The sequence below is a fragment of the Oncorhynchus mykiss genome, chromosome 8 (assembly GCF_057628025.1).
Source record: "Oncorhynchus mykiss isolate SJ-2025 chromosome 8, ASM5762802v1, whole genome shotgun sequence".
Classification (NCBI taxonomy): domain Eukaryota; kingdom Metazoa; phylum Chordata; class Actinopteri; order Salmoniformes; family Salmonidae; genus Oncorhynchus; species Oncorhynchus mykiss.
The window spans coordinates 58,800,865-58,823,257 of NC_143029.1; the positions used below are offsets into that span (position 1 = coordinate 58,800,865).

Here is a 22,393-nt window from a genome sequence, read left to right on the forward strand (position 1 = left end):
TTTTTGCAGCAGTTTTAAATGCCAGCCAGCTTTTCTATGATGTGCATTTCCACTTAACAGACTGCAAACACCCGATTTTCTGCAATGAACAGCTGCACTTGGGTAACAGATCGGCTCTCTTTTTTCCAACCACAGTACTGCATGCCCTAGGGCCCTAACGTTCGCACATTTTTATCCACTTAGCAGGAATTATATTTATACTTTTTTACTTTGGTTTGACCTTTCGTCTAAGTTTTTGCTTTATTGAAAGTTTTGTGGAAGATTATAATTTTTCTTTATCAGTGAAGCATTCCCTCATTATGATGTTTATTTTTCTGTTGTCCCTATTAGGATTACTATTCATGTTCTGTGTTTGTTGGTTTTTGGACGTATTCAGGTCTGCTATTTGTCCCCAATCCCTGTCTTCGTCATCCATTCGTTAAACACAATTAAAAACGTGTTTTTCAGATGATTTATTCGCTAAGGTTTATGTGTTTTATTTTGTGAATGTTCTTTTTATACCTTGCATGGTAAAATTTATTTTTTGGGGGGTTGAAACTTTGCACATAAGATATTTAGAGACCGGCTTGCTGGAGCACTGCACAGGTGTTACTCATTTCTTGTTAGCTGTCCACTTTTGTTAAAGCCAACCCTTTGAGAAACTAGCTTTCGACTGTTCCTTAAACCAATTTTCTAGACGTCCTGGGACAGGGTTAGGAAATATGATGTTGCATACTTAGCCCGAGGTGGTTTTGGAAAAATGTGCTCCCTGATGTGGAGGATTCCATGCTTTTTGAGCCCGACTATGAGTTCAAGGACTTTTACCGAATTCCACCCTCCGTGGACCTTTTACCTGCTTTGAGACGCAGATCATAACCTGAACCCCAGATCTCTGAAATGGGTCAATGCTGACTCCCACTCGCCCTAAAGAGACTTACCCAGCTAGTTTAGATTTCAAACTCTAAACATTGTGGTCTATAGATGGAACTCAAGAAATTCCAGTCATTTGTAATGGTATGTATGGTCAAAAATGTGTTGTATATGACAACATTGAAAGCAAACAGAGACAGGTTTCTTCTAAGTACTAGCAAACACATGTCTGGCACAAAAGGTATAAGGAATGGCACTGTCAAAGATACAATAAACCTGCTGAGCAAGCTTTTGGGTGGAATCCATTCGGATTTCGTATTGGCTTTCACTCATTTAGAGGCTTGACTTAGTACTCAAGTACAATGACCAAGCATTGACCGTATAGCTAGGAACAGGTTGAACTGGTGAGATTCATGCTCTCGTGTGAAAATAAGTCATAGTGGCTGTAGTAGATTATGTCGCCGCAGCTCAAGCGGGTCATGTCATACTTAACTGCCCATTTTAAAATAGAACTAGACAAGTGACCCAATTGGTGAGGTGTGGTCATGTTGCGTGGCCTTTTGGGTTATTAGCATTACCCTGTCAAACAAGCCCTGAAGGACTTGATGTTGCTTTTTAAGTCGTCGGGGCTGGCGAAGAGGCAAGTGGAGTATGCGCACAACCAGTGACTCCTGGATGGCCATTGTACAAATGGTGCTTTGACGCCCCTTTTGATTGTGGACTGGGCTGGGCTGGTGTTGTCGCCCCTTTTGATTGTGAACAAAAGAAGAGCAGTCGCAGATAAAGTCAATCATAAATCAATTTGGTTTAATACAAGTTGCAACATGGAGACAACACCAGCCCAAGACGCTTGTAGGAAGTAAAAAACTAAAAGTCAGTGACTTTGTCAGCTGCTACAGAATCATTGTTTCACAGAATACAATAATAATCAGTGTCCTCGGTCCTTGTACCTCCAATCACTATCAACAGATATGAGTTTAATCCATAACATGTGACCAACCAGTGTGTTAAAAACAGAACACTGGATATCATGTGTATTACAGAAAGGGAAAAATATATACATTTGCTAAACATTTTGTTAATCACTCTAAACTGAATATGAACTTTACTAATCTTACATATTTCCATTGCAACTACCCATCTATTGTTTGGGCTTTGATGATGATTGGTCTTTGGCACCATTGACAAATATGATTCCAAATGTATTGATAAAGTGTAAAATTAGTTATACAGTAATGTCACTCTCACATGGTCATCATTTCCAAGTCATACTCTTACAAGTAGTGTAATAAAACCATCAGAATAGGAGGTACGGGTAAACACATGCAATCGTGAATGTGTGGCAGGGGTCCACAGTGTGACCATTTTACTTGTATTTTGCACCTAAATATTTTGCTGTAAGACCTGGAATTGTATTTAGGAGCACCAGTGCGCCTAGAAAAATGAAGGATTCTAGCTTTATTACCTCAAAATATTTTGGATTGTGCTCCCAAATTTCCTGGTGTGTTCCTACATTGTTCAACTTAGGCGCACATGCTGCTTGTAAAAATGGTCAGCGTAGAGCCCTGAATGGTAGCATCTGTCCGTCCGCCTTTGGGGTTTGGCATGGGCATGTTTTGAGTTGTCAAATTTTGTTCTGGTCATTTTTGGATATTAGTTTTGCCTGGTGTTCATTAGTAATGGTCACAGTAAGTAATGGTCATTGTTAGATTCTAATGCCATGTTCCTTTTGAAAAATATCAGATGAACCTCGACCCGATCGGAAAAGAGCGAGACACAGAGGTACTTCACCTGCTCCCCTTTTTTTAAATTCTCTCTGCTGAGAGCAAAACTTCAAGCAGCTCTGAGTAGCCGACTACGCCACATGTCAATTTTCAGATGCGTGGATGCATGGCATTCCATTCATGGAAAGCAGGTCTGCTAGTTAAAGAAACCTGTATATTCTGCTAAAGTTTTGAAATAGAACATTGGTAGGTTAGTGTTGATTTATGTTGGTGGTCATAGTTTTTTTTTTTTTATCTTCTTAGCCAGCTTAATCGAACCAGAATCTCCAAAAACAAAGGTCAAGAAAAAAGAGGCGGCTACTGAGACCAAAGGTACTTTGTTGTGGATGAATGTCCAGATTGCTTTGTAGTCTAGTCCATGCTCTCAACATGTGTTGAAGCGTTTTGTCTGCTTTACCATGTTATCAACATGCACATTTAGTTTTTTTTGGGGGGGGGGGGGGGGGGGCTGTAACTTAGAATCTGTTTGAGGTCTGGCTGGTTTTTAGTTTTGTTAATTCGTACTGAATTTGCCCCTGATTTCGTGACTTCACCCGCAGCCACTATTTGGCAATGCCAGACGAGGGGTGGCCCAAGTAGATTCTGCCTGCATTATTACTACCAATACTCCCGAAAGCTCTATGTCAAAAGCTTTACTATTAGATTGTGAGAGAAAATCTTAGCCCCATCCATGAGTGAGCTTGCCACGGGTGTCAATGAAAGCTGAGAGAGGTACAAGACTTCCCTCCATCTGTTATTGGTTGAGCCTGGTTTTGTTCTGTTGTAACGGTTGCTCTCCCCTACTATAGGCAAGCTCTGCGATTCGGCTGTTCATATTGGCGGTTGAGCACCAAGCAGATACACCAGTCTTACTGAGACTATATCCATATTTTAACTATTTGTTTTTCTAAACCTCAGATGAAAATCCAGGACATGTTTCCAAGAGAAAAGCCAAAAAAGGTATTGCATGAGGAACAGTGTGGGTTCCAGTGTGCAGTAGAGTTTGAGCTATGAAGATCTTGCTTACCATAGTTCTAATAACCATATCGGGATCTTTTGAATTTAAGTGTACTAGTAGAAAAAATATGATTGCTTCTTGACATACAATCATGAATTGGTTTCTAGCCGCATGCTGTATTTGACTACCCCTTTTGTAGTTATAAGGTATTTGGTATGAAATCATTGCGTGGTGTGCTGAGTGTAATATTGGACAACGTCATATAACTGTTGGACCAACTGAATCCCATCTGTGTAGTAAAATGTGTTTGACCACAGATGTTGTCTGGAAAGCGAAACCTTTCCAAAGTGCAGCAAAATGCCAGTTGTTGTTATCCTAACATACCCCGTCAGCAAATCCAATTACCCAGGGTGCTTTGCAACCTACTAAACGCTTGAAGTGTGGTCAGCAATATGCTTGCGTTGTGGCCCTAGCAGCCTGGCAGTGAAAAAACTGTCAAAGCCGCTAAATGGTATTCTCGTGTCCCAGAAAACCCTCTTACCAAAGACGTGGGCTGGAAGCTGAGGGAGGCCCTGAACCAGCAGCTGGCCATCATCCATGAGCGATTGGAGGCCAAAAAGATTGCCAAGATGGCGCTGGCCGAGGTGAGGAACATCCTGGCCAGGGAGAAGGAGAAGGTCCTAGGGGTGACGAGGGACGAGGTGGCAAAGAAGGCTAAGGTGGCAACGGCAGCTAGGATGGAGGACAAGCCAGAGAAGGGGGAGTTTAAGAAGGCCTTGGGCAAGATTAGGAGAGACAAAGAGAAGGAGGGAGAAAATAAGAAAGAGGGAGAAAATAAGAAACAGGAGCAGGGCAAGAAAGCTAAGAAGAATGCGACAAAGCCAGACAAGAAGTCAGTGAAAGAGGTGAAGGGTAAGAGGGTGGAGGTCCCCAAAGACGCCAAAAATAAAGAGTCCCCCAAAGCTGCTGCTAAAAAGCTCAAGATGTCTGATAAGGGGGTCCGGAAATGATGCTAAACTCTTCACACCTGCACTGATGTCGGTGATCTTTCACTCCCTCTGCTGACACAGATGTTAAAAGATTCAGGAGAAACACCACCTGTGAGAGGTCTCCAGTGACAGACCCCTGCGAATGGGAGTAGGAAACCCCATACTGTGCAGGACAGCCATTTCCGCAATGTATAGTGCATAGTGTTTTAGCCACTTCCTGCTTGTGGTAAAAATCATAATGCTGTCCTCTATAGAAGTATGAACTGGACAAGGAAAGGCGCCAAGAGGATGGCAAGGTGCTGTAAGCTTAGTTTCCGATGTGGTTTAGTTTTGTGTTAATTTACATCAGAAAATATAGCTTTATTTAAAGTCGCTAGACAAGATATTTGTAGAATTAGACAATGATTTATTTTGCATTTGGTGGAGAAGTGGATTTGAAAGGATCAGCTATGTGCTTGTTCTTTGTTAATAAAGTTGCTGGATTCTGGAAGGTTTCCTGTTTTTTAATACTTTTTAATAAGATGTTTTGGTGTTACACAAATGGCCAATTGTATGCATACATCCACAAGGCTTGGGTTAGACATTGTGCCTAAATGGGCATTCCCTCCCAGTCGTTTCTATTGGAATACTCTTTCCTTTTTTCTTTTGCTCCCCTGTCTTGCTCTCTCTTAGCACTGCAGACCTCACCTTTTCACAGCATATCAGAACACAATACCAATTCAGTGTTTAAGTGCAAATGTAAACCCAAATCAGTCTTTCAATGTTATATTATTGTTTTTAATTATGTTAATTTCTAACAGTTTATGCATATGACCTCCTAGACCTAAATCCCAATGTACATTACTGTATTGTTTCTAGCCATATAAACTCAAGCAAAAAAAAGAAACGTCCTCTCACTGTCAACTGCATTTATTTTCAGCAAACTTAACATGTGCAAATATTTGTATGAACATAACAACTGAGGCATAAACTGAACAAGTTCCACCGACATGTGACTAACATAAATGGAATAATGTGTCCCTGAACAAAGGGGGGGTCAAAATCAAAAATAAGTCACTAGCTGCATTAAGTACTGCAGTGCATCTCCTCCTCATGGACTGCACCAGATTTGCTAGTTCTTGCTCTGAGATGTTACCCCACTCTTCCACCAAGGCACCTGCAAGTTAACTGACATTTCTTGGGGGAATGGCCCTAGCCCTCACCCTCCGATCCAACAGGTCCCAGACGTGCTCAATGGGGTTGAGATCCGGGCTCTTCGCTGGCCGTGGCAGAACACTGACATTCTTGTCTTGCAGGAAATCACACACAGAACAAGCAGTATGTCTGGTGGCATTGTTATGCTGGAGGGTCATGTCAGGATGAGCCTGCAGGAAGGGTACCACATGAGGGAGGAGGATGTCTTCCCTGTAACGCACAGCGTTGAGATTGTCCGCAATGACAACAAGCTCAGTCCGATGATGCTGTGACATACTGCCCCAGACCATGACGTACCCTCCACCTCCAAATCGACTCCGCTCCAGAGTACAGGCCTCGGTGTAACGCTCATTCCTTCAACGATAAACGCAAATCCGACCATCACCCCTGGTGAGACAAAACCGTGACTCGTCAGTGAAGAGCACTTTTTGCTAGTCCTGTCTGGTCCAGCGACGGTGGGTTTGTTCCCATAGGCAACGTTATTGCCGGTGATGTCTGGTGAGGACCTGCCTTACAACAAGCCTACAAGCCCTCACTCCAGCCTCTCTCAGCCTATTGAGGACAGTCTGAGCACTGATGGAGGGATTGTGTGTTCCTGGTGTAACTCAGGCAGTTGTTGTTGCCATCCTGTACCTGTCCCGCAGGTGTGATGTTCGGATGTACCGATCCTGTGCAGGTGTTGTTACACGTGGTCTGCCACTGCGAGGACGATCAGCTGTCCGTCCTGTCTCCCTGTAGCGCTGTCTTAGACGTCTCACAGTACAAACATTTCAATTTATTTCCCTGGCCACATCTGCAGTCCTCATGCCACCTTGCAGCATGCATAAGGTACGTTCACACAGATGAGCAGGGACTCTGGGCATCTTTCTTTTGGTGTTTTTCAGAGTCAGTAGAAAAGCCTCTTTAGTGTCCTAAGTTTTCATAACTGTGACCTTAATTGCCTACCGTCTGTAAGCTGTTAGTGTCTTAACGACCGTTCCACAGGTGCATGTTCATAAAAAATGTGTATATATTTTTTTTTACCTTTATTTAACTAGGCTGATCTGTGAAGTTATTTGGATTTTTACGAATTATCTTTGAAAGACAGGGTCCTGAAAAGGGGACATTTCTTTTTTTTGCTGAGTTTACATTAATATTACTATGCCAAATACAGTATACATTACACAGAGTTGTAGCCTCTGAAAAGGCACTTCTCCTGAACAAGAGCTGTTGCCATGTCATCCTCATCCCCCTGCGTCACTTGTAAAACCCTCAGGGCTGAAAGAGAAGGCTACCGTCGTCATTACCAGAGATGCAGCACCAGAGGAGGCTCCTGCAGCACCTGTGGAAGAAGGTAGAACTCCTGCTGGTCTACACATGTACACACACACACACACACCGTAACTGTGGTAGATGGTAAAGGTCATGAGAGGAAATGTGTGTAATGAAACACGCACACTATAACCACAGACACAGGAGAAGGCTCCAGTAGCACCGTACTGGATACAACAAAGGCATCTTCTACACTGTAGAATGTGACCAGTGGTTATTTCTTTGAAATACTCAAACATAGCCTACTACTTAATTTCCTCATTACAATTCCATTCAACATCCCTTTGTCAGATGTTTATGCAGTATCCTAATTGCTTAAACATGCAAGTTATTCATCACTATTGTCATTGAATTTGAACTGTGGGCTTGACTAGACAAAACAGCATCCATCTACAACGTCACGAGCTGTTAAGGCCTTCCCGCAATGTACGTCGGATTCCGTCTTTTACGATTATTAGATGCCGCACTGTGTGACGTTACCGAATTTTAAAAATCTTGACGTCAACCTGGCCAGATTGTACGATTTGCTTCAGTTCATTTGTCACATTCTGCGATTGGCTTGCGAGGCTGTCAGTCGACGTAGGCTACGTCAACTGCAGCGGTGTGTTTGATCGGAGCGTGTGCCAGCAGCGCAAGCCTCCCTCTATGCTTATGCACTAGTGGAATGAGTTCGGGAAAAACTGAAAGTATGCATCTTAGAAATAGTTTTCGCATCCAAACTTTGTCTGAACTCGGAATCAAATAGACGTCCCAAAAAATAAGACGGTCGCTGTGGTAGAACGTTTATTTTGATTGCCGATTTTGTTCGTTTATCAAAATCCCGTCAAGTGGCCTGATTTTCAGATGTCATGTAAACAAGTTTATTAAGGGAAATCGTTCTCCTTGCAAAGCACGTCAATGTTTAAATCTAACCGTGACAGGAATATGGCTATCCACAATAATATTATGGTGGGCATACTCTGTGTGCCTATTGGTCAGTCACCAGGATCATCTCGTAAACACCAGCCACACACTACACGATAAAGACACTGACAGAACTTTGTCGGCGCCTAAGGCCGCACGTGGTGGTACTTAGTCGGCAGACCTAGACCCTGTCACCCAGAACGAGCCAGGATGTCCAACCAATTGTTTACGCCCTAAGAATTTTCCCCACAACGTGGACATTTCCCGGGACAGCAGAGTCGTGGCGTAAGACGGCTAAAATCATAGTATGTGTGGGCCTTAATGGGTCTTTTTTGAAGCCTTTACCCTCAGTAGAACTGTGTCCTCCACCAGACACTCACATGGTGCTGCTACGACTATCTAAGTCAAGAGTTAACCATTAAACTCGTACATGTAAACTGTATTGATTTCATGTCTGCCACCTGTAGGCTCTATACGTGAGCCATTCTCTACCCTTTTAACCATTGGCTCTGATAAGCTGGTCTTCCCGCAAGTTGTTGTGTAAAACCTGCACGACATGTACACCACATGTTTACACCTACGGTCAACAAGACACCAATACCTGTTGTCACATTATACAAAGTAATGTTACATACATATACAGTGGGGCAAAAAAAGTATTTAGTCAGCCACCAATTGTGCAAGTTCTCCCACTTAAAAAGATGAGAGCCCTGTAATTTTCATCATAGGTACACTTCAACTATGACAGACAAAATTAGAAGAAAAAAACCCAGAAAATCACATTGTAGGATTTTTTATGAATTTATTTGCAAATTATGGTGGAAAATTAGTATTTGGTCACCTACAAACAAGCAATATTTCTGGCTCTCACAGACCTGTAACTTCTTCTTTAAGAGGCTCCTCCGTCCTCCACTCGTTACCTGTATTAATGGCACCTGTTTGAACTTGTTATCAGTATAAAAGACACCTGTCCACAACCTCAAACAGTCACACTCCAAACTCCACTATGGCCAAGACCAAAGAGCTGTCAAAGGACACCAGAAACAAAATTGTAGACCTGCACCAGGCTGGGAAGACTGAATCTGAAATAGGTAAGCAGCTTGGTTTGAAGAAATCAACTGTGGGAGCAATTATTAGGAAATGGAAGACATACAAGACCACTGATAATCTCCCTCGATCTGGGGCTCCACACAAGATCTCACCCCATGGGGTCAAAATGATCACAAGAACGGTGAGCAAAAATCCCAGAACCACACGGGGACCTAGTGAATGACCTGCAGAGAGCTGGGACCAAAGTAACAAAGCCTACCATCAGTAACACACTACGCCTCCAGGGACTCAAATCCTGCAGTGCCAGACGTGTCCCCCTGCTTAAGCCAGTACATGTCCAGGCCCGTCTGAAGTTTGCTAGAGAGCATTTGGATGATCCAGAAGAAGATTGGGAGAATGTCATATGGTCAGATGAAACCAAAATATAACTTTTTGGTAAAAACTTGAACTCGTCGTGTTTGGAGGACAAAGAATGCTGAGTTGCATCCAAAAAACACCATACCTACTGTGAAGCATGGGGGTGGAAACATCATGCTTTGGGGCTGTTTTTCTGCAAAGGGACCAGGACGACTGATCCGTGTAAAGGAAAGAATGAATGGAGCCATGTAATCGTGAGATTTTGAGTGAAAACCTCCTTCCATCAGCAAGGGCATTGAAGATGAAACGTGGCTGGGTCTTTCAGCATGACAATGATCCCGAACACACCGCCCAGGCTACGAAGGAGTGGCTTCGTAAGAAGCATTTCAAGGTCCTGGAGTGGCCTAGCCAGTCTCCAGATCTCAACCCCATAGAAAATCTTTGGAGGGAGTTGAAAGTCCGTGTTTCCCAGCTACAGCCCCAAAACATCACTGCTCTAGAGGAGATCTGCATGGAGGAATGGGCTAAAATACCAGCAACAGTGTGTGAAAACCTTGTGAAGACCTTGTGAAGACAGAAAACGTTTGACCTCTGTCATTGCCAACAAAGGGTATTGAGATAAACTTTTGTTATTGACCAAATACTTATTTTCCACCATAATTTGCAAATAAATTCATTAAAAATCCTACAATGTGATTTTCTGGATTTTTTTCCCTCATTTTGTCTGTCATAGTTGAAGTGTACCTATGATGAAAATTACAGGCCTATCTCATCTTTTTAAGTGGGAGAACTTGCACAATTGGTGGCTGACTAAATACTTTTTTGCCCCACTGTACCTACCATGGTTTAGAAATCTATATTTGAAGGAGCATACGCTTTTTTTTTTCATTATTGACACACCATGGAAAGTCACCTCATAAAGTTAGTGCACTTTCTTATATGTACCGTAAGATATTTGGAACGTTCTGTGCGAGAAGAAAATGATGAAGTATGCCAGATAAGGCCGTAGTTTAAGTAAAAGGATCAGCTGCGATCAAGATGGTCTTAACTGTTCCCCTCTACCCCTCTTATCTCTTTCCCCGCGTCCCTTTGCTTTAGCCGCACCAGAACCCGTTGTTGAAGAAGTGATCGAGGCCACAGAAGCAGAGGAAGTTGTTGCTCCCCTACCAGGTCTGTAAGCTTGAAGAAGACATTGAAATTGTCATTTTTTTGAAGGAAAAAGTCAGCCAATATCATAGACATGTATCACCCAGTGTCATTTTCAGTTATCAGCTAAGTTTTATAATGCTTTCACTTCCTTACAGAGCCTGAGGTTGTGGAAGAACCTGAGGTGGTTGAGGAGGAAGAAGAGCCTGAGGTGGATGAACCTGAAATCATTGAGGAAGAGCCTGAGGTTCTGGAGGAGGAAGAAGAGCCTGAGGTGGATGAGCCTGAAATCATTGAGGAAGAGCCTGAGGTTCTGGAGGAGGAAGAAGAGCCTGAGGTGGATGAGCCTGAAATCATTGAGGAAGAGCCTGAGGTTCTGGAGGAGGAAGAGCCTGAGGTTCTGGAGGAGGAAGAAGAGCCTGAGGTGGATGAGCCTGAAATCATTGAGGAAGATTCTGCGGTTCCGGAGGAGGAGGAGGTCGCCCCAGTCGAGGAGGAGGAGGTCGCCCCAGTCGAGGAGGAGGAAGAAGCCGCCCCAGTCGAGGAGGAGGAAGAAGCCGCCCCAGTCGAGGAGGAGGAGGAAGCCGCCCCAGTCGAGGAGGAGGAGGAAGCCGCCCCAGTCGAGGAGGAGGAGGAAGCCGCCCCAGTCGAGGAGGAGGAGGAAGCCGCCCCAGTCGAGGAGGAGGAGGAGGCCGCCCCAGTCGAGGAGGAGGAGGAGGCCGCCCCAGTCGAGGAGGAGGAGGAGGCCGCCCCAGTCGAGGAGGAGGAGGATGCCGCCCCAGTCGAGGAGGAGGAGGAGGCCGCCCCAGCCGAGGAGGAGGAGGAGGCCGCCCCAGCCGAGGAGGAGGAGGAGGCTGCCCCCGTTGAAAAGGTAGAGGAAGCCGCCCACGTCGAGGAGGAAGTCGCCGCCATTGAGGAGGAAGCCGCACCAGTTGAGGAGGAGGTTGCTGAAGAGGCTGCCCCGGTTGAGGAAGTGGATTCACCCACAGAAGAAGCTGTTGAGGAGGAGGCCGCTGAGGAGGAAGTTGCTGCATCAGTTGAGGAGGAAGTCGCTGTTGAGGAAGAGGCTGCCCCCGCAGAAGAAGAGGCTGCACCAGTTGAGGAGGAGGAGGAAGAGGCAGAGGAGGAGCCAGCAACAGAGGAGGGTAAGGAAAAATTATCCAGAACAGAACAAAATGTTTTTAGTCCAGGGGTAGGCTTACTCCAGGGGTAGGCTTAATCTGGGTCCAGAAATTATTGAAAGAAAATCCTCTCAAGGCTCGGTTTTTGCTGATGAGGTGTTTGTCTTCACACAGTTTAAAACGAGCACAGTTGAACACCAGGTGCTGCATTGCAGAAGTGCATGCACACATTGTCTTTTCTGATAAGAGTAGCTACATGTTTGTAGAGAGGTCGGGCAGTTTCCCATCTAATCTTGGGGTAGTGGATAGGGCACTCACTTTTCTGTCTCTCCTATCTGCTTTTTGTGTTGCTCATGTCACCTCATTTTGTATTATTTCTTATTGTTTTTGCATTGTGGAGAAGGAACCTGCAAGTAAGCATATCGTTGGATGATGTATACCATGCGTATCCCGTGCATACGACTAATAAAACTTGAAACTTAAGTCTCTCTGCTAATTTTGTGGATGAATTTGTCAATTCTCAATGTGAGGCTGTCATTCATTGTCTTTTGAAAAACAGTGTTCTAATACAACTTGTTCCTTTGCTCCACAGAAGAGCTGGTAGAAGAAACAGCAGCAGAAGATTCAGAACAAACAGAAGAAGCCGAATCAGAAGCTGAGTCAGAAGAAACTCAACAGGAGGAAGCTCTTCGGGAAGAGTTTGCAGGTACGTGTCGAGTGTGATTTTATGTACGTGTACCTCCACTCAGTTGAGGGCAATAATATTCAGATGTCATTCTTCAGTGCCTCCTCTCTCTCTCTCTCCGTTTTAACTAACTGCAACTGCTGGTTTTCTGTTGCAGAGGAAGCAGCTGAAGTAGATGAGCTGGAGGAGTTGATAGGTTGGTGATAAGATTATTTTAACTCCAGTCCAATGTTATTACTATGAACAGTTCTCCTGCATAAGCTTTCATGGTGGTCATTGACCCTGTTCTCTGAAAGCATGTCCAGTAAAAAGCATGTGTGTTGAAGCATTTTTATTCTAACTTTGACTTGTTTCGTTTCAACAGAAGAGCTTTCCCAGGCAGAAGAACAGATGGAAGATGAGCCAACAGGTACACTTTAATTTTAAAACTTGTCATAACGCAATTGCATCTTCTCATTCCTTTTTACTCGATTGTATGACTGCACAGCAGGACGTCTAGAATCAGACATTCAACAAGTTCAGAATCCTAATTTCATAGAATCGACATTTCACAGCTGAATGCAGGCCTACTGTAATTAGTCCATAATCATTGTTTAATAGATAGTTTGCACTTTGGCTATTAACCAGCAGTATGGTTTCATGCCATCTAAGAAGCCCAGCTTTCTCAGTGAAGCTGACCTGTGGGCATGTATCCACAGCAGACACAAATAGGCGGTCTTTCTTTGTATGTCGTACAATAAGATATTCCTGACTTTGAAGCCCATGCCAGTGAGGACACACGTGATTAGTAGGTAGCGTGTGCTCTAATATGTGTAGGCCACATGTAGTCTGTGGATTAATCCTATCAAGGTAGGTAGACTTAACTCTCCCTTGTGGTGAGTAATGAAGGCCAGTGAAGCTATTTGTAGAGTATGCTATAGCTCCCCCTTGAGGCTGGTTTATGAAAGACAGCTTATGAAATGGCTCTCACAGGAGTCGACTAACTAGTCAACTAGTCATTCCATGCATTTTCCATATCTTGATATTGTTTGAGGATTTTTGTTAAATGACTTGTGATGTGACTACAACTGAAATAGAAGGCCTCCATCCTGTTTTTGTCTGTTAGATTGTGTGGTGAATTCTTTATTATATGATGTATCAATCGTGTAAAGTGTTATGTTGTCAAAATATTTTTTTTCTACATGATGTAATTGTATTATGAATTAAATTGAATGGTAACTGCTTTTTTATTCCATCACTGTCACTTAGTGAGGTCAGTATCTTCTTTCCATAGAAACGCAGAGCCTGCGGTCTCAGCGCGGTAAGACTGATTGAGGACCAGCCCACATCGCATCCCACTGAGCGCATGCAGTCGCGCTTTCCCACCTCCAGAGAATGAAAAGCGCCATCACGGCCTTCAACACTCTCTCCTATTTGTCCTATTTCTCACTCGCACACCCAGAAACTTGTTTTTCTCACTTCCAGAACTTGTTAGATTTTTTTCATTTACCCTATATATTTTTTTTCCTTTTTTTTTTCTTATAATGACAAGTATCAATTAATTTCTCTTACAGATGTAGGTAGTTAATGGGAGGGTAGCTTTTCGCTAATGGAATGTAGTTTGTTTTCCATTTCCTGTGTATAGCAAGCAGAGGTACATGTTGCTAGTCAAAGAACTTCACGTCTGAGCCGAGTTCAGTTTTTTGTTAAATGTGAAGATGCAAAGCTGCAGTTTTGTATTACCAGTATGTATTGAGTCTACATGTCAAGATGTTGCATATCTAGGGCAAAGTTATGCTGACAGGTGAACAGACAAGTCTGGTGATGTAGGGTGAGTGTGTGAGCTTCCATATGTGTATGACTGAGAATGTGTATAGATGTACACTACATGACCAAAAGTATGTGAACACCTGCTTGTCGAACATATCATTCCAAAATCATGGGCATTAATATGGAGTTGGTCTCCCCTTTGCTGCTATAACAGCCGCCACTTCACTCTTCTGGGAAGGCTTTTCTACTAGATGTTGGAACATTGCTGCGGGGACATTCTTCCATTCAGCCACAAGAACATTTGTGAGGTTGAGCACTGATGTTGGGCGATTAGGCCTGCATCGCAGTCGGTGATCCAATTCTTCCCAAAGGTTTTCGATGGGGTTGAGGTCAGGGCTCTGTACAGGCCAGTCAAGTTGTTCCACACTGATCTCGACAAACCATTTCTAAATGGACCTTGCTTTGTGCATGGGGGCATTGTCATACTGAAACAGGAAAGGGCCTTCCCCAAACTGCTGTCACAAAGTTAAAGCACAGAATCTGCTAGAATTTCATTGTATGCTGTACCATTATGATTTCCCTTCGCTGGAACTAAGGAGCCTAGCCCGAACCAATAAAAACAGCCCCAGACCATTATTCCTCCTCCTTGTTGGAAAGGTGGCATCCTATGATGGTGCCACGTTTAAAGTCATTGAGCTGTTCAGTAAGACCATTCTACTTCCAATGTTTGTTTATGGAGATTGCATGGCTTTGTGCTCAATTTTTATTAACCTGCCAGCAACGGCAGTGGCTGAAATAGCTGAATCCACTAATTTGAAGGGGTGTCCACATACTTTTGTATATATAGTGTATGTTTGCGTGTGTGCATTTTATAGACTGTATGTCTATAAAACAATCCTATGAGCCGTAGTTCTCATTAATTAAGATGCGTTTGAGACTCATTTCAATTTCAGTTTTGTTTGTTCAAACTCCTAGTACCTTGCTCTCACTGTTACTTCTTTAATACTGAAAGTGTTTTTGACTTACTCATACCTCCAGCCAGAACGGTGAACATCTAACGGAACACAATGAGTTATCCCCAAGCCAGGCTTGTGTCCATTTTTTTACTATTTTATTTATTTTGTGGTCTTTTTTTAATTTTTTTTTTTACTGTATTTGGGTTGGATGTAAACTCTCCAAATGGGAGAAATGTTGGCATATGCCATTTGTTCTGGGAAAAACAGATTTTTACCTGGAGACGAAGGAAGGGCATGTCTCAGAGTCTGGTAGTAACTCTTAGGTGCAGCTCAGTGTGGGCGTAGCTGTTATGGGTTAATGGTCTGACCCAACCCAGTCTCCTGATAAAACAGGCTGCTGTGCAGTGTCCCAGGTCCTCCAATAGATCTGCTCTCCACACGCACACACGTGGTCCAACAGGAACATGATTATTCGAAATTCATCAGTCAGTACACGTAAACTGTAAAAAAAAAAATATATATATATATATATATATTTAAAGTCTGCGGCAGTAATGTTCATAAACGTTTGTTCCCTTTCTCTCTAAATGTACAGTTCCACTTTCACTTGTATATTAACTGGCTCAAGCCCAGGGTAAGTGCTTCATTTGGAACAAAGGTTTTTGAATGTCTGTAATTGTTGCTGATTTAGCAGACACCCGGACCACCTCTTTTTGTCCCTCTGCATGTGTTTCAGTGCGTGACCCCCCCAAACCAACTGTTCAAAGAGAAACACTGTTGTGCATCTAGAAGGGAACTTGAGTGTAACCTGCTCACTCTGTCCTAGCGACATCTAACTCGACTTGTGCTAGTATTTAATTTTGATGTTGTCGTTAATGATGTTGTCATGGTTTGTTTTTACTACAAGGATGATGCTAGCTCATGCTTTGAACTTAAGGCTGTACGGTGAAGAAAAAAAAAATGATTTCATTTTTTTCAAGGAAACTCAGTCGTGTGCTTAGTTTGTGTTCCTCCAACGATGTAATGTTTCTGTGAATTCAGATGAGTGTGTTTTTGTTTGACATTTTTCCATTGTAGAAGTTTTCTGTACATTGTGGTAATAAGGGGCCTGCTGGATGATATAATGGTGATAAGGTGATGGACTGTAGGGAATGCTGCAATGCAAATCTTCTCTGAGGAAACCAAATAACGGTTTGTTTCGATGTACACAAAAACAAGTGGTTGCAATCTAGTTCTTAGGACTTATTTTGTCTTTTTTCTATAACACTAGTGGGTCTTTTTCTATTACCTAACACTTTTGAAGTCAATGTGAATTTTTAACGTGGTGTTAATTTTACATTATACAAAACTTTACAAGATAGATCTGTTCTAGATTTTTAAATAAAAATACACTTTTTTAGGATCAGACCTTTTTAATTATGAAAATTTAAATAAAAAGTGCTTCACTTTTTTCAAAGCCATATGTGACAGTTGAGGCTCTTCTGCTCAGAATGGACTGTACTCCAAGGGAAAGACATTCCACAACCAGCAGTAACCGAAAACATCACTACAATCTCAGTGTTTATTTTTTATTGCAGTTCACATATGAACAGGGGTTTACACACAAAAACATGTTATACATAGAGGTAAACATAGTATCCAGCTGTATAGGCTAACAGGTTTTTAAATTATTGTGAAAATGCATTCTGTATGCAGAGTTGGACGGCTGTCACAGTTTCTATAAATCAGGGGTGTCGAACTCATTCCATGCAGGACCTAGTGTCTGCGGGTTTTAGTTTTTTTTTTCTTTCAATGAGGACCTAGACACCCAGGGAGGAGCGAAAACCCGCAGCCCTCCGTGGAATGAGTTTGACACGTGCTGTAAATGTTCTGTTCGAGAGCTGCAATAAAGGTTTGGGACAACACCATGGTGTCGTTTATCATTGTGTAACTGTTTATTGGAATACCTTGACATGGGCATAGTTAGTCCGCCATCCCATGCATGATAACACTTCACTAAGGTACCCTTTAAAGGTCCGGTGTTGTCAATGTGATTTGCTTGTGTTTTATATATACCACACATTAGGAACACCTTTCTAATATTGAGTTTTATGCCCTCCTTTTGCCCTCAGAACAGCCTGAATTTGTCAGGGCATGCTCTACAAGGTGTCAAAAGAGTCCCACAGGGATGCGGGCCCATGTTGACTCCAATGCTTCCCACAGTTGTCAAATTGGCTAGATGTCCTTTGGGTGGTGACCATTCTTGATACACACGGGAAACTGTTGAGTGTGGAAAAACCCAGCAGTGATGCAGTTCTTGACACAAACCGGTGCACCTGGCACCTACTACCATACCCCGTTCAAAGGGATCATAGCTTTCACCTGGTCAGTCTGTCATGGAAAGAGTAGGTGTTTAATGTTTTATATACTCAGTGAATTTCCATGCTATGGAGTTGGAATAATACTGTGAAATTGTGAAAATGATAATGCCCTTTTAATGTAAGAGCTGTTTGAATAGCCTGCCAGAAATTCAGCCTGTTTTGGTGAGATGGAGTTTTGGTCTGCCTGGTGACATCACTAAGAAAGAGTTCCAAACCTCTGCCAATAACAGCTAGTTTTTAGTTTTCTCTCCACTCAGACCACATAGTGACACAGCTACCAAAATTCTTGCTTGAGAAATTGCTTTGTTAATAAGAAGCAATTTGTTTATTTTTTACCATTTTAATTGAAAACAATCACAGTACTTGAGTAGCTCTTTTTAAGATGTGTTTGAGAAATAGAAATGATTTGATCTTGAGATAAAATGGCTGCTTTGGACCTTTGAAGGGCAACTTCGCCACTTAACATTTGGGTTGTTATTATGACTTATTTAGTGATGTCCTACACAGTTTTAGTGTAGTTTTCATGTTTATTGACTGTTTAGTCGTGAGCAAAAACCAGATATTGCTTCTCTGTGACGTTTTCAAGTAGAATCCCTGAGATAACTAAGAAAGTCAATTATGGACAGTCATTTTCAGCTATTTATATAACCTGTCTATAGATTTCTGATCATATTGGAACTCCCTGCTACATGTTGCTCTGGTTGTCTTCAAATAACATTTTTAAATAGACGCTCAAAAAACCTATAGTATGATATTTATAGTTGGCTTGCTACAATATTTTTCTGTTGTTCAAGGCTCAAACTCCCATGATTCCATTCGGCACAACCACTTCCACCGTCACTGTCGCAGCTTTGGCAGCCGTTGCAGTGCGCCCTTTCCAAAGAGAGAAATAGTAATGGTGTCTTTTTAGTAGGTACTAACTCCGCCATCGTTCGTTGGACATAGCCCATGGATTAACGCAGAAAATTAGGTTTAGCAGATTTTATATGTTGTGTTCTATCTGATAATCTTCATCAGCTAACTTCACTTTTTGTGAATTTTGAAGAATTTATGTAGTACTAAAAACAAACCCCATAAAGGCTTCTTAATTCATAACGTTCATGTTAACTGACCTCTTATCTCAGAACAAAACGTATATTTAAAAAAGCCCGTGTTAACCTCTGACTTTATTTTCGGTGTTTATTCCCGGAACCCTATTCTTTCCCCATAGGGATGGCTGAACAGACCAGATGTAACTTATTTCCGGGGTTTAAGACTACAGGCGAGCGAGCCTATATTTTCGTAGTAAATGACTTGTAAAATTAATTTGTTGTATTAGTTCCAATATGCCTACAGTGTTGTTGGCTGCTGGTTGCTTGGACAGTAGCTAAGGCTGTACTTGGCAGATACTTTTTGAAAACACTAATACAGAGGCAACAGGGTTAGCTACTTAGCTAGCGTTGTTAATGTTAGCACCAAAGATGCAGGAGTCTTCAATCATGAGACTATGATTCCGTAGTGATTTTCCTATACATTTAATAATACATGTTGTTTGGACTGTTGTTTAAAACAGTCGCTAAGATTAAACTGGGGTGAAATTGTTGTAATCTACTATTTCAGATGTAGCAGTCGGCTAGCTAGCATGCTAGCTAACCAGCATCAGACACCGATTTATTGTTGGCATCTAATATCGTCTCATTGTTCAATCTGAAGCCGTACTATTATGGCTGACTCTGTAAAACAACATGCATGCAAGCATTATAATACGATTATAACCCAAGAGCAATGTGAAATGCACTCAGAATTTATGACAAACTTAATCTTGGTTTGATTACCTGCTATATGGTGTGGAGTCCGTCGACTCCCATTACTGGATGTCAAGCTTCGATCTACTCCTACATTTCTGTATTTTTGCAACGGAGGAAACTTTTCTCCGTGGTCTATTTCGAGAACAAACATATTTCACAGCAAAGAAAGAGAGATAGAGGGGCATAGGTAGGCATGTCGGCCACCAGGCAGCACAACAGAACCGTGTATCGGTAATCAGAAGATGTAGGCTATAGGCTATCGCAATGCTGTTTTTCGCAATAAAAAAGTATTGCCTATAGTTTATTTAATGAAACCCTGGCTGGCTGTTGACCTAGGTCAGGGTTCTCCAACCCTGTTCCTGGAGAGCACCTTCCTGTATGTTTTCGCACCAACCCCAGTGCCCATGTGACAACAATTTTGGACCCCCTAAATGTGGAGTATGAAATCATTTTAATGATTGTCAAACTGTTTCTTATCGTTTTATTTTACATCCATTATTAGACAGTGGCAACGATGATGATTATGAACATGGTATTTTAAAGAAATACCAGTGAAGAAAACAATGACAACAATAACGTCTAATGTAACTGGCCCCGTAACAGTACAACTGACCCCAGCTTGGCCCTCCCAGTTGAAATGGTCTTGAACCGCCACTGTTCAGCAGCTCAAATCATCAGGATGTAGGGCATTGCTATCAGGAAGGACGTATACCATGGAAGGATAGCTAAAATAATTATGATCACACTTAATCAATTTAAATATAATGGAGACCTATACATTTGGCAGCCAAGCGCGAGTTGTCAGTGTGTAGCCTATTATCGTCTAGAAATGACGTTGACATATCTTCACGGATGCAATAAAGTCCGTCATAAGAGTCAATTAAATTAATAATAAAAAAATAAGAATTACGAATCGTGTGTGAATCGTCCCCTGGAATAACGCACATGCTTGAATAATAGCTTGGATAATAATGACAAAACCAACGTCTCTAGTAATACCGGTCCGAATAGGGCTACAGCCTAACATGGCAAATAATACATTTATCAGCGAAGGCACATCATCCCATTGGATCCGTCAAGACTGCACACAGCAGAAATATCACTGACATATTCTAGTTCCTACACAACACCTATATTCACACAAAATAGGCATTTTATAGGCAGCATCATGCTCATGTCAGTCCTCTGTCAAACTGCAGCAACCTTATTCTTGTTCATATAAATTATATTTAGACTAGATTAGGAGGGGGATTTCTGCTACCCAGACACAGAGACAACTGATAAGCTCAGCCCTGTGAGTTATATTGCCTGCTTTATGTATGTTTGCATCATGCAGGCATATGCAACTGTCGGCCTTGTAAAAAATGTACTCACATCTGTCATCACGTATGTTGATTGATTAATTCCAGTTAATAATTTTGGATTAAATGAATAGACAGCACCGTCAACCCAATTTTGAATATAAACCAAATTGGATCACAATCACATTTTCTCCTGACACACAAATGGACTAGAAATACATAAAGTTACCAATTAGTCACCCTGACCAAACGGACAGTGCACATAGGCTGTATGCACATGCTCTTATTAGTAGCCTACAGTTGATCAGACTGAAAAATTGTCTCGTTTTCATACCATATAGCATGTCAGATCTCTAACATTTAGGTGTAGCCTAGGCTGCTGCAACACTTATGCAATGAGTTTTTGCTTCTTTCTGTCCAGAGTGATTGTGTTATCATCTTTGCTAAATAAATACCGGAGGAAAAAATGCGCTGCGTCAACCTCTCTCTTTAATCTAACTTTTGATGGATGATGAGATGGAAGCTATCAAATAATTCTGAATTGATTTTGACATCCCAGAAAAGACAGTACACAGTTCTATATGTTCAACAAGTAAAGCATCATAACTTGCAATTACCTCTGCAAGCTGTCACTGATTTCCCCGGTACTACTTCTCATTCCGTGCACCAGTTCTGGAGTTCTAGTCACCGGCATCTAAGCTTCACTGAACTGTCTCATTACGCACACCTGGTCCCCACCCCCCGAATAGTAATTGTATATTTAGTGCCCTCTGTTCACCATTGGTGGTTATTGTGCCCTTGGTCTTGTGAGTACCTGTACATTGTGGTTTCAACTTTTGTGCTGTGTGTATTGTGTCACGTGTATTTATTAAAGGTTACCTCCCTCTTTTGTTTGGGTTACATCCCTGTGTTTTTGTATGCTTGTTTGTTTTGGGCTTCCCCCTGTGCCTTTCATGGCATGTTGTATTTTTGGGTGGAGTATTAAAACCCCATATTAGGTATTCTTGCTCCTGTCTCTAATCATTGATACCATGTGACAGTATTACCGACCTTAACATAGAACCCAAACCAGCTTCATGCAAAAATATATTTTGTCCCCCCACACCAAAGGCGATCAAGACACGCAGGTTAAAATATCAAAACAAACTCTGAACCAATTATATTAATTTGGGGACAGGTCGAAAAGCATGAAACATTTTTGGCAATTTAGCTAGCTAGCTTGCACTTACTAGCTAATTTGTCCTATTTAGCTAGCTTGCTGTTGCTAGCTAATTTGTCCTGGGATGTAAACATTGAGTTGTTATTTTACCTGAAATGCACAAGGTCCTCTACTCCAACAATTAATCAACACAAAAAAGCCTTCCAGGCTTTTTCTTTTCTTGACTCTATTGCAATTGGCAGCTTTCATAAATTAGGTGCATTACTGCCACTGACCTAGCTCATCTTCAGTCATCCACGTGCGTATAACCAAAGAGGAGATGGTACGTGGGTACCTGCTTCTATAAACCAATGAGGCGATGGGAGAGGCAGGACTTGGTCTCAGCTCCTCAAATGTCGATGCCTGTGTGAAGGCCACATGTGTTCTCCACAACTACCTGCAGAGGTCATTCCAGTAGCCGCTCCGGATGAAGACGGGCACTCCAAATGGTTCCCTTCCTGATGTCACCAGGGCAGGTGCCAACAACACCCCCAGACAGACACTCCAGGTGAGGGAGAAGCTGACCACCTAACTTCTCATCGCCAGCAGGTGAAGTCCCATGGCAGTATGCCGTGGAGTGAAACGGCTCTTAGGAGCCCCCTAACACCAAGGTTATTTTAAGAACCATCCTCCATTGTCCATAAAATAGCATTTTTTCCCCCCCCAGATTATTTGTTCTCCTTGTCTCTCTTCATTATACGGCGCACAGTTAGTAT

General features: G+C 42.4%; 1 protein-coding gene and 1 long non-coding RNA gene across 19 annotated transcripts in view; one reads left to right on the forward strand and one right to left on the reverse strand.

Annotated features, from left to right (window-relative positions):
• Nucleotides 1-16,940, forward strand: part of asph (aspartate beta-hydroxylase) — a 34,536-nt gene extending 17,596 nt beyond the window's left edge. For 5 of the 18 annotated variants that reach the window (XM_090182102.1, XM_090182093.1, XM_090182101.1 and 2 more), the window contains 7 exons: nucleotides 7,009-7,086; nucleotides 10,473-10,544; nucleotides 10,679-11,665; nucleotides 12,234-12,347; nucleotides 12,484-12,522; nucleotides 12,691-12,735; nucleotides 13,575-14,703. In XM_090182102.1, the coding sequence (XP_090038228.1) occupies nucleotides 7,009-7,086; nucleotides 10,473-10,544; nucleotides 10,679-11,665; nucleotides 12,234-12,347; nucleotides 12,484-12,522; nucleotides 12,691-12,735; nucleotides 13,575-13,630 (1,391 nt within the window). In that variant the 3' untranslated portion in view covers nucleotides 13,631-14,703. Of the gene's footprint in view, nucleotides 1-2,592; nucleotides 2,632-2,876; nucleotides 2,946-3,530; nucleotides 3,573-4,098; nucleotides 5,051-7,008; nucleotides 7,087-10,472; nucleotides 10,545-10,678; nucleotides 11,666-12,233; nucleotides 12,348-12,483; nucleotides 12,523-12,690; nucleotides 12,736-13,574 lie in introns of those variants that run through there. The other 13 variants (XM_090182095.1, XM_090182090.1, XM_090182099.1 and 10 more) reach the window with 6 other exon arrangements.
• Nucleotides 16,586-19,546, reverse strand: LOC110530209 (uncharacterized). The gene is made up of 2 exons (XR_002474497.3): nucleotides 19,206-19,546; nucleotides 16,586-17,401 (listed from the first exon to the last, which is right to left on the reverse strand). It is a non-coding gene; the product is annotated as an uncharacterized LOC110530209 (long non-coding RNA).
• Between the last annotated feature and the right edge of the window lie 2,847 nt (nucleotides 19,547-22,393).